General features: G+C 43.6%; 1 protein-coding gene across 1 annotated transcript in view; it reads right to left on the bottom strand.

Moving 5' to 3' along the window:
- Positions 1-9,878: 9,878 nt before the first annotated feature.
- Positions 9,879-18,097, bottom strand: part of ADARB2 (adenosine deaminase RNA specific B2 (inactive)) — a 411,353-nt gene continuing 403,134 nt past the window's right edge. Inside the window, exon 10 of the mRNA XM_040352667.1 lies at positions 9,879-10,368. Within this exon, the coding sequence (XP_040208601.1) occupies positions 10,192-10,368 (177 nt within the window). The 3' untranslated portion in view covers positions 9,879-10,191. The remainder of the gene's footprint in view (positions 10,369-18,097) is intronic.

Here is an 18,097-nt window from a genome sequence, read left to right as displayed (position 1 = left end):
ATCATGCTTCCATGTCATACAGGTTTGTGGTCAAAACTGTCCTACACTATTATATTTGCGCAAGAGTGTTTATAGGACTTCCCCGACCCAGTCTTCAAGCAGTTATGATAGATACCCAAGTAGATACTAGTTCTGAGAAATGCTGTTCAGGTGAGGTCTGAATGGGATGGCAGTATTTATTGGTTGAGTTTAGATAACAAAGTGTTGGCAGTACTTTTCATACTATGGGTGTATATTTTTCTCTTCTTGATACAAGAGTTTGCTATTGCTGGTAAATGGAAAACACTTGAAGACATAGTGACAATTTGACACAAACAATAACCGCAGTGCTATTTAAAGTGAACCTGTCACATACGATACGATTGTTGGCAGGGGGTTGTCTGTTCACAGACTGTTGTTCTAAAATCTTACCGTTAGTACCGTTGACAATTGTTGTCCAATTTCCAGCCAACAAATGTTGGATGACAGTCTAGTAAATTTTTGGCGGACAACGGCTGCGCGTCTTATTTTCGTATGGTCAGTACACAAGTTTGTCACAGAAAAGTCGAAAGTGCATACACGCATGCTCGGAATCAATGTTCACCAAACACGAAATTAGCAAAAGGGGCCCAAAAGGTGGCGCACAAGAGCTGAAATTCTTCGCAGTACGTCACTACGTTTGTGTTTCTGGCATGACAATTGTGTACCGTTTGCATGCAAGACAAGATCCTGGCACACACCCTTTTGACAAAAATCAGACGCTCGGTTGGCCAACAATCGTACCATGTGTACGAGGCTTAAGTCTACCCCAGTATGGTAAGTAGGGAACACCTGACTCAAACAGGTATGCCTTCCTCAGGCTTTAGAAAACTTGTCCATAAAATAAAAATTGTATAGATCCAGCATTTAGTGCAGGAGTCAGACTGGAAAGAAAATTGAAAGGGTCTCAGAATGATCTCATCCAACAGGACTTTATATTGTGTACATCCCATACCGACGACCAATTATTGGCAACATGAGATATACATTTATCAAATCTTATGGAGGGTCTGCTTTTCTATTTTCAGGACAAGGTGACCGATTTACTTGATACCCACTATTAATTCTTATTTCCCCTGTGCTCCCCTTAGGCCTTGTACAGACGAGCAGACGTGTCCGATGAAAATGGTCCGCGGACTGGTTTCATCGGACATGTCTGCTGGGAGGTTTTGGTCTGATGTGTGTACACACCATCAGACCAAAATCCCCACGGACAGAGAACGCGGTGACGTAGACGACACCGACGTTCTCTGACACGGAAGGTCAATGCTTCCACGCATGCGTCAAATCAATTTGACGCATGCGCGGGATTTCGGGCCAGCGGACATGTCCGATGAGTTGTACTAACCATCTGACATGTCCGACGGACAGGCTTCCAGCGGACATGTTTCTTAGCATGCTAAGAAACTTTTGTCCGCTGGAAACCTGTCCGCTAGGCCAGGAATCCGGTCCGCTAGGCCGTACACACGGTCGGACATGTCCGCGGAAACTGGCCCGCGGACCAGTTTCAGCAGACACGTTCGGTCGTGTGTATGAGGCCTCAGGCTTGATTCACACATATGCATTTCTCGTGCTGTTTGCAGATTTGAACTACAGTCCATTTAACATGGTTTCCTATGGCAGTGGTCATCAACCTGTCCTCATGGCCCACTAACAGGCCAGATTTTATGTTTTACCTTGGGGAGATGCAGACTAGAATACTGCAATCACTGAGCAGCAAATGAGATCACCTGTGATGTATTTCAGTTATCTTGCAAACCTGGACGGTTAGTGGGCCCTGAGGATAGGGTTGATGACCACTGTCCTATGGAACAGGTTCTGTAATGCAAATCTGCAAAATGCAAAAAGCACTACAAATGCATAGGTGTGACACAAGCCTTATATTGGATTTGCAGTATTTATTAAACTGCAATTTGCCACTAAGACCTGGTTCACACCTATGTAGGTTGCAGTTTGCATATTCCAGGTGCATTTTGCATTTTTCAATGCATGTTTTTGATCCACTGAAGTCTATGGAGCCAAAAACCAGAAAAAAAATCCCTAGCCCTTTCCATAAAATGCACAGATGTGAACTACATCCATAGGAAACCATGTTAAATGGACTGTAGTGTGTTTCTGCAAAATTAAAAACATACTAAAAAACGTATAGGTGTGAATCAGGCTGCACTGTCATGTTTGAGCTTGGCATGGGTTCTTAGCTCTGACCCAGAGCTTACATAGAGCTTATTCTTCAGGTGAGAGTGGTTGACCTCAGAAGTATCAGCAGCAGACAGAATGGACTATCAGCTCTGGTTCACAGCTACAGTATGCATTTTTTTGTGCATTTTCACAACACACTACAATCCATTTAACATGGTTTCCTATGGATGTACAGTGGAACCTCGGTTTAAGAGTAACTCGGTTTGAGAGGGTTTTTTTAAATTCTGACTCGGTTTGCGAGTGTTGACTCGCAAGACGAGCAGAATTCAAGCTAAATAGGCCTGCAGTATCTCACTTGGCCTGAGGTACAGGGGCGCAGGACCCGAGCAGAGCCGAAAATAGGCCTGCAGTACCTCATTTGGTCTGAGGTACGGGGGCGCAGGAGCTGAACATTGGCCTGCAGTACCTCATTTGGCCTGAGGTATGGGGATGCAGTAGCCGAGCCAAAGTTTCCTTGGGTCTTTTCGGACGTTTTCGGCGCTCTCTGGCACCCCCCACCTCTGGAGGCATTCGGTATTGCATCCCATTGAAGTCAATGCGGAACAAATGTCTTCCGTTTCCATTGACTTCAATGGGAAAAGACGCTTTGATATACGAGTACTTTGGATTACGAGATTATGCTCGGATTATGCTCGTGATTCAAGGTTCAACTGTAGTTCACATCTGTGCATTTTATGGAAAGGGCCAGAGACTTTTTTCTGGTTTTTGGTTCCATAGACTTCAATGGATCAAAAATGTGTATTGAAAAATGCAAAATGCACCTGCAATATGCAAACTGCCACCTGCATAGGTGTGAACCAGGCCTCAAACAAGCCTTTGTTTAAGGCTGGGTTCACACTTATGCATTTTTGGTGCTTTTTGCATTTTGCAGATTTGCACTACAGAACGTGTTCCATAGGAAACCATGTAAAATGGACTGTAGTGCAAATCTGCAAAATGCAAGAAGCACTAAAACTGCATAGGTGGGAATCCAGCCTTAGTGGCCCTTAATGTCCTTAAAATACAACCCAAAAAAGAAAAGCTCAGATGCGCTAAAATAAATATGTATGTACTTATAGTAGTATGTAGGTCATATTTATGTTAAATGGCCCGAATAAAATAACCTGTAAATCGGTTAGTGCAAGATAATAGAAGCAAAGAAAGAATGCACTTGACTCAAACATATTGCTCAGGTTTTATATACACGTGGCTAAAAATGCTGATCTGAGCAGTTATTTCTCTCCGAGATGCCTGCTTTGTTCTTTTTGAAAGGGGAAGACAAATGTGACCAGATCCTATCTGAGCCGAGATGTGAACACCCTGCCAGACACACCAGAAATGGGCAATTTGTCTTGCAGGTAAATATGACCGCAATGGAAAATCCAAACAAGAATGGATGGGCAGATTAAAGGATTAATGTTGTCTTATCTCTTTTCCCCCTGAGTACTCTACTATTTTACAATGACCCTACTAATTTATAACTGACAGTATGTCAGCCATTCATACCGCTATTACAAAGAGTCTGAAGCAGGGAACAAGTGTAGTTGTGTTAGGAAGAAGATGTTGTCTTGTTATCTTAATTCCAATTCTACTTATTAAGTAGACACTTAAGCTGATTTCAAGGTATTAAAATGTCCAGCCAAGAAATAAAATAAAGGCATGACTGCTTGGAATATGGGAATCCACTTCATAACAAATGTCTGATTTCAAAGCCTGTAGGCACAGTGTGTGCAAACTTAGAGGGATTTACTGTTCATCTGCCTTTACTATGGTTCTGATGATATCAAAGTCACATTCAATGCTCAAGTCTCATTGTTTGCAAGACCATCCTGCAGAATATCCAACTGCTGTAGAATTCCTGAATAGTAGTTTTCGAGGTCCTCACATTTAGGGTTAATTACGAAGCTGCACTTTTAGATTTTTACTATGGCATTATTGCTACAGTTAGTATTTAGGAGTCAAATGTTTTTTTAAATAGAACTAGTATGTCTTAAAGGACATCTCCAGGCAGATTTTTTTATTTTTATAGAGTCGGTAAGGTTTAGAAGCTTTGTCAAGTTTTTTGTTGTTGCTGCCTGTGTTACCCATGGGGGAGATTTACCCTTGCTTCCTGAAGATAATTTGTCAGACTAAACAGTAAGTGAGAATAAATCTCTCCAATAGTGACACAGATAGCAATAACAAATTTGTATAACCCTTTCTCCTTCGTTAAAAAACTAACAACAAACATTTTTGAGAAGATTTAACCTTTGAAATGGATTTCCATTAAATATGTTTTAAAGTTGATGCTTTTCCTTTGTCCAGTTATTACTGCATTCTATGAGCCCAGTGTCTTAGAAAAACCCATGCCATATGTATAAACTCAGCTTCCTTTCTTCCCATTCTAGAGTGCTGTCTGTGTTACCCATGGGGGAGATTTACCCTCAAATTATTGTCCAAGTGTCAGTTGTCAGACTGAACAGTTATGCCGCGTACACACGATCAGGCTTTTGCCCGACCAAATCACATCGGAATTCCGATGAAATTCCATCAGAGAAAAATAGAACATGTTCTATATCTAAACTCCAATGGAATTCAACGGAATTTCTGATGAAAAAACTCAGATGGGGCTACACACGTTCGGAATATCCGATGGAAAAAGTCTGTCTGACTTTTTCCATCTGAAATTTACGATCGTGTACACGGCATAAGTGAGGATAATAGCGACACAGATAGCCTTTCACATTCTTTGCAAATCAACAAAAAATTGTTTTGGAGAGTTTTAACCTTTGCAATGGATTTCCATTAAAGATGTTTTAAAGTTTATGCTAATCCTTTGTCCAGTTGTTACCCCAATCTATGACCCCATTGTCTTAGGAACACCCATGCCATACATATAAGCTCAGCTTTTTTCTCTCCCATATAAACATAAGGAGAATGCACTCCAGAAAAGTGTACCAAGAGCTTTACTCCCAGCAATGATTTGTAACAGAAACAGAAAGTGAGGGGAAATCTCGACAGCAGGTTGTATATACGAGGGGTGTTCAAGTCAAACCGTGACTTTTAATTTTACAGATATAAAAAGGGATGCTAGCATGGTGGTACTACACGCAGTAGTAAGTGGTAGTTCTGTCCTATTACTGAAAGGCGGCACGCATGTTGAGGGCCAGTTCAGAGACCTTTTTTCAAAATGGCAGACAACAGTGTTAGTGCGTGCATGGAACAGTGTGTGGTGATGAAGTTTCTTGTGAATGAAGGCGTAAAACCAGCTGAGACTTCAAACATAGTACGCTGATGAGACACTCAGCCGCAGTAAGACATTTTAATGGTGTAAACTTTTCAAACGTTTAAAAGATGGTCATGCGTCCGTCAGTGACGATCCCAGCCAAGGTGGCCTGGTTTGATCACTAAGGTGTCCTGTTTCTCCAAGACAAAGCACAAGCTCATACTGCTCACACTATGTGTATTTTACAGCAAACTGGCCTGTGAGGTATTGCCACATTCCCCACACAGCAGTCATTCCTGCAAACATTCAGTACATGGATCGCCCGAGTGATGTGCGTATGTGTCTGCAGAAAAAATGGCCTGGTTTGATCACTAAGGTGTCCTGTTTCTCCAGGACAAAGCACAAGCTCATACTGCTCACTGCACTATGTGTATTTTACAGCAAACTGGCCTGTGAGGCATTGCCACTTTCCCCACACAGCCCAGACCTCGCTCCGAGTGATTTCCACTTGTTTAGAATCCTAACAGAGTTCCTCGGAGGTCAGAATTTCAAGTGATACTAATGCTTTGTTAGAAAAAAATAACAAAGATGTCATACTTCGCTCCACTATGTAGCTCATTTTGCACAGAGGGGCCCCGAACATCCTCTTCTGGGGTCCCTCAGCGGCTCCTCACCGCATTAGATAACCCCCAAGGAGAAGCGCTCTCCCGAGGGGGTTACCTTGCGGGCGCGTTTCTGAGTCATTCATTCGGTGTCCATAGATGTCGAGTGTATGACTCGGCCACACCCACTCGCCCGGTGCCCATGTGATTGGATTTTCTTGACAGCAGCAAGAGCCAATGGCTGTACTGCTATCAATCTATCTGTGGACTCCGTGGAGTGAAGGACGGTGGGGATGTGCCGAGGAGATGAAGGGGCTCAGGTAAGTAAAACGGGGGCTGGGGGGGGGGGGACGGTGACTGGCAGGTGTTTTTTTCACCTTAATGCATAGGATGCATTAAGGTAAAAAAATCCGAGCCTTTACAACCCATTTCCGCACTGATGGAAAAGTGAAGCAGGCTGTCTTAGGATGGTTCAGGCATACTGACAAATCTTTCTATGCTGAAGCTTACCAGGCATTAGGTAAACACTGGAATACGTGTATAAATGTAGCAGGGGAGTAATTAAAAACATAAATGCAGTTTGCACTCTTTTATTATAAAAACTCAATAGTCCGGTTTGACTTGAACGCCCCTCATAGTTCAACTTTAATGCAATAAACGCTTTAGATTGCATACATTACCAGTCCTATTCCATTATGGTTGTATACACTGTTGGAAGGTCTATGTGTGCCAATAGGAATTTCTTACATTTTATTGGTAGTCAGTTACTTGTAGTCTGGTCTGCAGTTATATGCAGATATATATTTCCTGATTTATTTCCACTGTAGATAACTGCAGATGACTACTTTTCTCATTTTGTACAATGTGAACTACCGGTACTTTCCAGAGGGCACAATGGATATCTCAAGTGCCTGTACAGGCAGAGGGGGAAACTCATCTATCAATGCAAATATAACATGTAACAGCCTTAAAAGATCTAATCTATCAAGTGTTATCATATAACCTGAGATACAGTAACATAAAAATGATCACAATGATTTTTGTTTAAACATGTCTTGATTAAACAAAGTTAACAGTGAATGCATAGTGCTGAAATGTCCATAATGAAAAAACTCAGGCCCCGTACACACGACCAGTTTCCTCGGCAGAATTCAGCTTCCGACCGAGTTTCTGGCTGAATTCTGCCGAGGAAACTGGTCGTGTGTACACTTTCGGCCGAGGAAGCCGATGAGGAGCTCGACGAGGAAATAGAGAACATGTTCTCTATTTCCTCGTTGTTCTATGGGAGCTCTCGGCCCGCCGAGCTCCTCGGCGGCTTCAGGGCTGAACTGGCTGAGGAACTCGATGTGTTTGGCACGTCGAGTTCCTCGGCCGTGTGTACGGGGCCTTAAAGTTTGTGCCAGCCAGGAATAAAGTTACCACTTTAAATGGTCTTCAATATAAAGATGGGTGTTATTATACAGAAACTATTCTTGAACTATAAAAAAGACATATGGGAACAATTTTATTACATCTGCAGAATGACAGGCATGGAACGGTTCAATGTAACAATGTCTATGGTATACATTTGTATAAATATCCATAGCAAGATGCTTTGGGGAGTTGGAAAAGATGGGGGTTATTTTTATTTTCTGTTATCATATATTATTCCCATAGTCCTATTCTATTATAGTTCTTATCACTTTGGTCAATTCCTACCTGTACATTTTCTTTTATATACTTAAATATAAAGCTAAACCTAAAATACAAGTTGAATATAAAAAGAGCTATAAAATATTTATATATGTAAAATTAATTTATGAGAACTAAATATATTCAAGATAAAGGTGTGATAATGGGAAGGGGGTAGTACAGTATTTTCCTACTTGCAGCTGACATCCTGGCCACTTATTCAGCAAAAGTAACCCGCAGTCAGCCCTTTCCCAGTCTGAAATGGAGGGGAAAAAATAAAACAAAAAATAACAAGATGGCAGGGAGAAGGCAACATCTTTTTAAATGTCTTTAATTCTGTTTCCACATCTATTTTAATACAATAATTAAAAAAATGCTATTAATGAGCAACTATAGCCAGTGTAAAATCACTAATAAATTTGGGAATCTCAGGCCATGTGCACTTTTATTTCTTGATGCAATCTGCCAGCAGGGCTGATCCTAGGCAGGTTCTTGGGGTGCAGTGCACCCAGGCGCCACAGAGGTGGGGGCACTTTCCTGGCCAAGCCCGTCCCCCCTCCCTCCTCCTGTCAGAGGAGGAGAGCGAAGCAGCGGCTGTCTCTGTGTAGAGAGAGACCAGCCATGCAGTGATGTCGCTGGGGGGGGCGGTCCGTGCCTGATGTGTTCTCCTTGTTCATGTTAGGGGAGCATCTCTGTGTTTGAGTTGTTGCCATAGAAACATGTGTAAAGGGGAGGAGTTTGTAAGATGACCACGCCCATGTGGGGGGCGCCAGAAATATTTCTGCACCCAGGCGTCTGTGACCCTAGGATCGGCCCTGTCTGCCAGAGCCTAAGATGGGGGGTAAAAGATGAATTGTTAAATTGAAGATGACTTCCAGGTTTGGGTATTTTATACTTAGTTATATCCAGCTTGGTCCAATGTAAATATGCATATACCATACCTGACCGATACATTGGAAGCTGGAAATAAGTAGAAGTTGGTAATTAAGTAGACACCATACTCCAGTGATCTCCACTTACTTTCATGCCCCGTGCTCAATGGCTGGCCTGCTGCCCGGCCTGCTCAACATGGGCGCCATTCTCTGACTGGACGAGGTGGAAAGCGTGATGCCACCGTCCTGCCCTTCATCCTTGTCCTATTAGAGAATCCTTTGCATTCATTCAGAAAATGTAAAGCATTCTTTGAATTGCACCCGTGCTTAGTGGTCAACCTCTTGTATTCACAATGCATCATGCTGGCCACTTAGCATGGGACCCGTAAGCACCTTTAAATGATAGGAGTCTGCTTCAGTGATTTCCAGCTACCAGTGGCGTTGGACAGGTCTGGTAAATACAGAGTTACATTGGCCCTGTATAATGACTAGATGGAGTTATGACTACACAGGAGCAGCACCATATTTCTGAAAAGCTTAATTTCCTGCTACAGGGCCAAGCCACTAACAGGGCAAAAAACAGACAACTGGCAAATCACTTTTATTATGGAATGTTTTTTTGTTTTTTTTTCGGAGTTCATTTTATATAAAAACTTTTCAGTTTGTTGTTGTGACATTCTAGGTCCACTAGCTATTTGAAGTCCAGTTCCAGCTAATAATTTGTTGGTTTTATTGCTGCCTGTGGTCCTATTGGTGATATGGGGTCACAGGACTGGGAAATGATGGTAAATCTCCCTAATTTGAAAATTGGAAATCAACAAAAACCCTTTTTTTTTTAAAAAGAACAAGGAACATCCAGAACTGCTGCACATTTTTTTTATTGCTGTTTGCACCTTTTAGTCCTGATGACCCCTCTTTTGCTAATCTTATCAAAGGTGATGGGACATCTCCTCGGTCGGGTCACATACAGCAATAAAAGCCTGACAGATATTCTAACCTTTTTTTTATTCTATTCACAACTGTTTTGGTGGGAGTTTGGCCTTAGTAGCAATCTTAGGCCCCGTACACACGACCAGTTTCCTTGGCAGAATTCAGCTTCCGACCGAGTTTTTGGCTGAATTCTGCCGAGAAACCCGGCCGTGTGTACACTTTCGGCCGAGGAAGCCGACGAGGACCTCGGCGAGGAAATAGAGAACATGTTCTCTATTTCCTCATTGTTCTATGGGAGCTCTCGGCCCGCCGAGGTCCTCAGCGGCTTCAGGGCTGAACTGGCCGAGGAACTCGATGTGTTTGGCACGTCGAGTTCCTCGGCCGTGTGTACGGGGCCTAAGCTCTAAGCTGGCTGGTGAGGTAGGGCCCTAAACCAGTGAGCTGCACTTGCTGTGGGTATCTACAAATAACATGCCTGCCTACATTTTATACCCCCAACTTGGACAAGCTCGAAACCTGCACAGTACCGTCCCGGCTGACCGTGAAGGCGCAAGCACATAAAACATGTCCTTTATCAATATTATGTATTTGCTTTATTACAAAAATAATCTAATTCAGTATAATGATAACAAACTTTGCACATGGAGCAGAGAAATTCTGCCAGTCTGTATTGTCCCATGAGAACCCAGTCACGGCATAGAGGGGGAACTGCCGTTTACAGAGGTAATATAAATTGCTCTTGTTCTGGAGGCTTTTTCACCCAGGTGCCTAGGCCTGCTTTCTGGATGGCTTTAAAGAGCTTCTGCTTCACACATTGGTACTGAGGGATCACCAGCTTCGCTTCACAGTAAACTGAGGGAATTTCTTTGTGACTTTGGGTTCGTGTGCTCAACTGCAAGAAGAAAACATAAGCATTTAGTATTCAGTTTTTATGGCTGCAGTAAATTGCAGAGAACTCGGATTAAAGCATATGTCCCATTGGGGAGATTTCCCTTCACTTCCTGTCCCATAGCCAAACAGGAAGTGAGGGGAAATCCCTGCAGATTATTTGCCAAGCTGATGGTTACTAGTCAATACATTCATTACTACTATTATCATTGAAGAAAGGATATGCATGACAGCCAAGCAACCAGCGTTTTCAGATGTTAGGGACCCTTATGGTCTTTCCAATAATTTTTGAATCTTGAAATCATTTAGGTTAAGCTACAATGCCATGACAAAGTATTCATACCTTGAAATTTTCCACCTTTTGTCATGTTACAACCAAAAACATAAATGTATTTTATTGGGATTTTATGTGATAGACCAACACAAAGTGGCACATAATTGTCGAAAATTTCAAGGGGTATGAATACTTTTTCCAGGCACTGTATATGACCTTTCAGATATTAGCATAGTTGCAGTGCTTGCTGCACAAATAAATTCCTGACATACCACAACTTACAGTATATTGTTTCAAAAAAGATCCACCTTAGGCTGATGTAAAATTTAGGCTGATGTTTTGCAGCATCCCCAATCGTTTTTCGAAAGCAATTTCTCGCTAAGAAATTTGTACTGCTTTTCTATGAAACGCTAACTCCATTTGTTGCTGTCTCTCACCCATCGAGATTAAAGCGGGGGTTTACCCTATTAATAAAAAAAATATATTTTTTCCCTCTAGCATAAAATGAGGCATAGTAGCGCGAGCTACAGTATGCCTGTCTTTATTTTTTTATCCCCGTACTCACTGTGCACTCGTAGATACAAGATTACGACTCCCAGCGGGGAATAGGCGTTTCTATGGAGAGAGAAGGTGATTGACGGCCGGCTCTGGCACGTCACGCTTCTCCGGAAATAGCCGAAATAGGATTTGGCGCTTCACGGCGCCTGCGCATAGTCTGTGCGCAGGCGCCGTATAGCGCCGTGAAGAGCCGAGACCTGTTCCGGCTGTCTTCGGGGAGTGTGACGTGCCAGAGCCGGCCGTCAATCACCTTCCTTCTCCATAGGAACGCCCATTCCCCGCGGGGAGTCATAATCTTGTATCTACGAGTGCACAGTGAGTACGGGGATAAAAAAATAAAGACAGGCATGCTGTAGCTCGCGCTACTATGCCTCATTTCATGCTAAAAAGTTGTAATGGAGGGTGAACCACCGCTTTAAGCAGTGTTTCATATTGGTTGCAAAATCACTGGCAACAATTGCTCCTAAAGCATTTCTATGGAATGTTGCTCACATTGGGATTTGTAGCTAAGCACATCTCAACACATCTAGCGATTCACAAGTAGCTGTAATCACTGGTGTTAATGATTTGTACCATCGATTAATCTCTTCTACAAAATCACTTGTCCGACCTCAATATTAATGCTTGCGATCCAGTCATGTGACTTTGGGTCACTTTGGGCAAATAGACTGTTCACTTTGCAAGAGAAGTTGCACTTTGCATGGAAACTTTACCTATAGCTCAGTGAATGAGGTGAAGCTCAGTTGATTTTCATGTTCATGTTCAAGCAAAAATAAAATTTGATGTACCATATTTATCGGCGTATAACACGCACAGGCGTATAACACGTACCCCAATTTTAAGAGGGAAGTTTAAGGAAACATTTTTTTTACAGCCCCCTTTACAGTACACAGCCCCCTCCCCCTACACAGTACACATCCCACCATACAGAACACAGCTCCCCATCCAGTACACAGCCCCCATCCAGCATACAGTCCCCCTCCCCAATATACAGCCCCCCATCCAGTACACAGCCCCCTCCCCGGTACACAGCCCCCCTCCACAGTATGCAACCCCCCATTCAGTATACAGCCCCCCATCCATTATACAGTCCCCCTCGTCTAGTATACAGCCCCCATCCATTTTACAGCCCCCATCCATTATACAGCCCCCTCCCCCTACACAGTACACATCCCACCATACAGAACACAGCTCCCCATCCAGTACACAGCCCCCATCCAGCATACAGTCCCCCTCCCCAATATACAGCCCCCCATCCAGTACACAGCCCCCTCCCCGGTACACAGCCCCCCTCCACAGTATGCAACCCCCCATTCAGTATACAGCCCCCCATCCATTATACAGTCCCCCTCGTCCAGTATACAGCCCCCATCCATTATACAGCCCCCATCCATTATACAGCCCCCTCCCCCTGCACAGTACACATCCCACCATACAGAACACAGCTCCCCATCCAGTACACAGCCCCCATCCAGCATACAGTCCCCCTCCCCAATATACAGCCCCCCATCCAGTATACAACCCCCCCATCCAGTATACAGCCCCCTCCCCAGTACACAGCCCCCCTCCCCAGTATGCAACCCCCCATTCAGTATACAGCCCCCCATCCATTATACAACCCCCCTCATTCAGTATACAGCCCCCCTCATCCAGTATACAGCCCCCATCCATTATACAGCCCCATCCATTATACAGCCCCCTCCCCAGTACATAGCCCCCATCCAGTATACAGCCCCCTCCCTGCACTCCCAGGAGACCCCCATTTTCCTGGGACAGCACTGCCAGCATACTCTACAGTTAAAGTTGTTGTAAACCCACTATTTGGACTTTTACCTACAGGTAAGCCTACAACAAGGCTTACCTGTAGGTAAGGAGAATATCTCCTAAACCTGCACGGTTTAGGAGATATTACCCCCGCAATGCGGGCGGCGCATGCGCAGGGGGGACTCCACGGCTGAAGGACCGGCATCGCCGGACCCTGCCGATTTTAAATCTCCCGCACGCACGCGCGGGAGTGACGTCATCGCCGCTCCAGCCAATCACAGCGCTGGAGCGGCGATACCCGGAAGACACGCCGGAGCAAGATGACATCCTGCTCGGCGTGGACCAGGTAAGTGGTGGTCACCTCGTTCCGAGGTAAGTATTTCATAATAGACTAGTATGCGGTGCATACTAGCCTATTATGCCTTTTGCATTGCAGGTTTGGGGGGGGGGGGGAAAGTTTATGCGGTTTACAACTGCTTTAAGAAAAAAGTCACTGTCAGCCCCTTCCACACTGCTCCTCCGGTGTCACTCACTTGTAAAATGAAGCTTCCATATACCTCAATAGCTCAGTTTTTTCCACTGACCTGACCTGGCTGCTCTCCTTTGACATTACATAGATGGTCACGTGACCGCTCTCCTCCTCCAATCTAAAGCTACACTCAGAAGAGGAGGAGTGAAAGGAGGAGAGCAGACAAACTGAGCTAATGAGATATTTACAAGCTTCGTTGTTTTACAATGACACTGACACAGGAGGAGCGGTGTATGAGAAGGGGCTGGCAAGTGATTTTTTTCTCAACTTTAAACTATGAAGGCAGTGCTGTCCCAGGTCCGACGAACTTTCCCACACATCGCTGTCACTCAGCTCCTCCGTAAGGGATTCGGTATCGCTGTCGCTGTTTGGCAGCAGGTCGCATAATGATTTTGAAGTAGAGGCGCGGTTTGCCATGATTGCTGTGCAGTATACAGACACTGGTATAGTAATTCTGCAGACAGGGCACTGGAAAGCACTGGGGGGGGGGGGGGCAATCAAAGGTCACTGTATTTTTTTTAAAATGTTAATCCAATAGTATCAGTGTGTTTTACTGTGTTTTACTTTGTTTCTACTTATACGATTTGAATTTCGCGCCGCCCCCCCTTCCGCCCCCCTGCGTCGCGACGCTCGCAGGGAAGGGAATCGGAGGAACACAGAGCATCAGGCGGAACATCCGGCCACCGTACACTGCGGGGATTCATCGCTGGATCGCGGAGAAAAGGTAAGAAACCTCTTTCTGCATCCAGCGAGGCAAGCCTGAGTGTGGCTCGGGGTTACCGATCGTAGCTTGAAAATCTCACCCCGAGCCACACTCGGGAATACCGCCAGGAGGGTTAAGGGAAAGCTTTGATATTTTTGCCAAAAATGTACATGAATGTTCTATTGGTGCATAGGGGAGCTGGAATTTAGAAAAAAAAATTGTACAAAGGTGAACTTACCCTTTAGAGTAAAAATCCATAGATGTACCACATGTCAGTATTAATAAAGGGAAAACGTGATTTTTCGTAAGCTGTGTAAAACTTAGGATGACAAATACTGAGACCTTTAAAGGGATTGAGGAAATACACATCTACACAGCTGCTAAAAGGTTCATAAGCCAAACTTCATTAGGCCCTGATCCCTGGCACTGCGGTGGGATTGTGTGTTGCCGGCTAACAAATGTCTTAAATTGTAGGAAGAGTGCAGTACAGGGAATTGTGGCTTTATGAATCCAGTCCTTCGTGAGGAAAATAAAAATTCTCTCTAACAAAGCAAGGCATGAGAATATTATTGTGCAGCCGTGTACCCCCAAAAGACCTCGCTGTTTCGTGCAATTTTTATTAGGAAACAGCACAGTATAATAGAAAGCCATAAAATAGACTTGTCGGTGTAGGTTCCTCTGTTTGATACTATGGTCTCATTCTTGTTAACACACAGTACAGTCATTTTGTTAGTGGAATGATCTACAGCATTCTTAAATATACATTTTGTAATCAATTTACGGTGGAACCTTGTTTTACGAGTAACGCAGTTAACGAGCGTTTTGAAAGACGAGCAACTTTTTTTTTTTAAATCCTCGGTTTGCGAGGGTTGTCTTGCAAAACGAGCTGAATTCAAGCTAATGGGGTGTGCAGTACCGAATTTGGCCAGATGTGCGGGGGCGCCGGTGACACTTGGAACGGTTCGGAGCCGTTCGGAAAAACTCGGAATCACTCGGGAATACTGTTTCCGAGCCTTTCCGAGGGTTTCTGAGATCAGCTGAGCTGTCCCCTGATATTTCCAAGGCTGTCCAGCGACCCCCCACCTCTGGCCACATGCGGTATTGCATGCCATAGAAGTCAATGCGGAACAAATTATCTTCCTTTCCATTGACTTCTATGGGGAAATTTGCTTTGATATGCGAGTGATTTGGATTACAAGCATACGCCTGGAATGGATTATGTTTGTAATCCAAGGTTCCACTGTACTGTATAGCTTTAGTAAGTTTACAGAGAATGGATAAACTGTACAATATTTAATAAACTGGTGAACAAAACCTTTAACCACTTCCCGACCTCCTCATGTAGATATACGTCAGCAGAATGGCACGGACAGGCACATCAACGTACCTGTACGTCCTCTGCTTGACGTGGGTGGGGGGTCCGATCGGGACCCCCCCGCTACATGCGGCGGTCGGTAAGCCTCGGGGAGCGATCCGAGACGACGGCGCGGCTATTCGTTTATAGCCACTCCGTCGCGATCGCTCCCCGGAGCTGAAGAACGGGGAGAGCCGTGTGTAAACACGGCTTCCCCGTGCTTTACTATGGCGGCGCATCGATTGAGTAATCCCTTTTATAGGGAAGACTCGATCGATGATGTCAGTCCTACAGCCACACCCCCCTACAGTAGTAAACACACACTAAGTGAACACTAAATGTTACAACGCCCCCTGTGTTTAACTCCAAAACGGCAACTGTCATTTTCACAATAAAGAATGCAATTTAAATGCATTTTTTGCTGTGAAAATGACAATGGTCCCAAAAATGTGTCAAAATTGTCCGAAGTGTCCGCCATAATGTCGCAGTCACGAAAAAAATCGGTGATCGCCGCCATTAGTAGTAAAAAAAAAAAAAATGCAATAAAACTATGCCCTATTTTGTAAACGCTATAAATTTTGCGCAAACCAACCGATAAACGATTATTGCGATTTTTTTTACCAAAAATAGGTAGAAGAATACGTATCGGCCTAAACTGAGGGGAACATTTTTTTTATATATGTTTTTGGGGGATATTTATTATTGCAAAAAGTAAAAAATATTGCATTTTTTTCAAAATTGTCGCTCTATTTTTGTTTATAGCGCAAAAGATAAAAACCGCAGAGGTGATCAAATACCACCAAAAAAAAGCTATATTTGTGGGAAAAAAGGACACCAATTTTGTTTGGGAGCCACGTCGCACGACCGCGCAATTGTCTGTTAAAGCGACGCAGTCCCGAACTGTAAAAACCCCTTGGGTCTTTAGGCAGCATATTGGTCCGGGGCTTAAGTGGTTAAAGATCATCATAAGTAGGGCCTCCTGCTTAAGACTGTAGTGTATTATTTGTGTAAACTTGTTTTATTTGAGTTAATATTGTAAAATGTACCTGAAAGCATGATTTGGAAAGATCTTGCTTGCTTGCTGTTCCATGTTTAGATTTTTGCTTATCATATTCAGATTTGTTAAGGCTAGCGGTCATCTGTGTAATTAAAGCCTGTGACTAGCATTACCTATTTGAAGTGTATCTTAAAGTAGAAATATAGGCAAAACGGGGCACAGACAACAATAAAAACTGGCATGCATTATAATCCCTCTGCAATTTATCCAAATCAATAACATTTTTTTGCTTTTAGTTATACTTAAAGCGGAGTTCCGGCCACAATTTCACTTTTTAAATATAAATACCCCTGTAATACACAAGCTTAATGTATTCTAGTAAAGTTAGTCTGTAAACTAAGGTCCGTTTTGTTAGGTTGTTACAGCATTTAGACACTTTATAAAATAGAAATTGACTGGTGCCATCTTAAGTGTGGGCATCATGAAGCCAGACTGTATGACTTCCTGGATTTCAGCCTTGCAAATCTCGCACATGCTCAGTGCTGCACAAGCAGTGTCAGATCAGGTTTCAGCACCTGTGCTGTCCAAGTCACATGATTCTTTGAGACTGGGGAATGCACAGACTCCTGGAAAGTTACACCCACTACATTCCCAGGAGTCTGTGTGGTGTAGGTTAGGAAGCATTAAGCACCTAGGTGCAGGAAGTGGGAAGATTAACTATTCTGCCTAGCAACAACACTTTGAAGGCATCTAAAAAAAAAATATTTTTTCGTAAAGGACTAATGACATTTTTTTAAAACTACTGATGTAATGTTATATTTATGGATGGAACTCCACTTTAAGGCCAAAATTATTGTAGTTAAAGAATATGTTAATCTAACCTTTCATATTCCTGATATACGATATTGTCAAAAGTTTTGGGACACCTGCCTTCACACGCACGTAAACTTTATTGTTTAAGTCTGTAGGGTTGAATATTGAGTTGGCCCATCCTTTGCAGTTATAACAGCTTCAAATCTTCTGGGAAGGTTGTCCACAAGGTTTAGGAGTGTGTTCTTTGGGAATGTTTGACCATTCTTCCAGAAGCGCTTTTGTGAGCACAGATGTTGGACGAGAAGGCCTGGCTCACAGTCTCCACTCAAATTCATCCCAAAGGTGTTCTATCTGGTTGAGGCCAGTGAAGTTCCTCCACCCCAAACCCACTCCTAAACCTTGTGGACAGCCTTCCCAGAAGAGTTGAAGCTGTTAACGCTGCAAAGGGTGGGTCAACTCAGTATTGAACCCTACAGACTAAGACTGTGATGCCATTAAAGTTCACGTACGTGTTAAAGGCAGGCGTCCCAATACTTTTGACAATAAAGTATATGTACCATGTATTTAAAGTGGAGGTTCACCCAAAATATAAATTTTTAACATTAGATTGAGGCTAATTTTAGTAAGCAGAATCGGGTGCTTTTTAAAAATTAATGTAGTACTTACCGTTTTAAAGATCGATGTTCTCCCGCCGTTTCCGGCTATGGGCGTTCTTATTTTATTGACAGACTTCCGACGGTC

This window comes from Rana temporaria, chromosome 5 (genome assembly GCF_905171775.1).
Source record: "Rana temporaria chromosome 5, aRanTem1.1, whole genome shotgun sequence".
Lineage (NCBI taxonomy): Eukaryota > Metazoa > Chordata > Amphibia > Anura > Ranidae > Rana > Rana temporaria.
The sequence above is the reverse complement of the archived record's forward strand: the minus strand, read 5'-3'. Positions and strand labels throughout refer to the sequence as shown.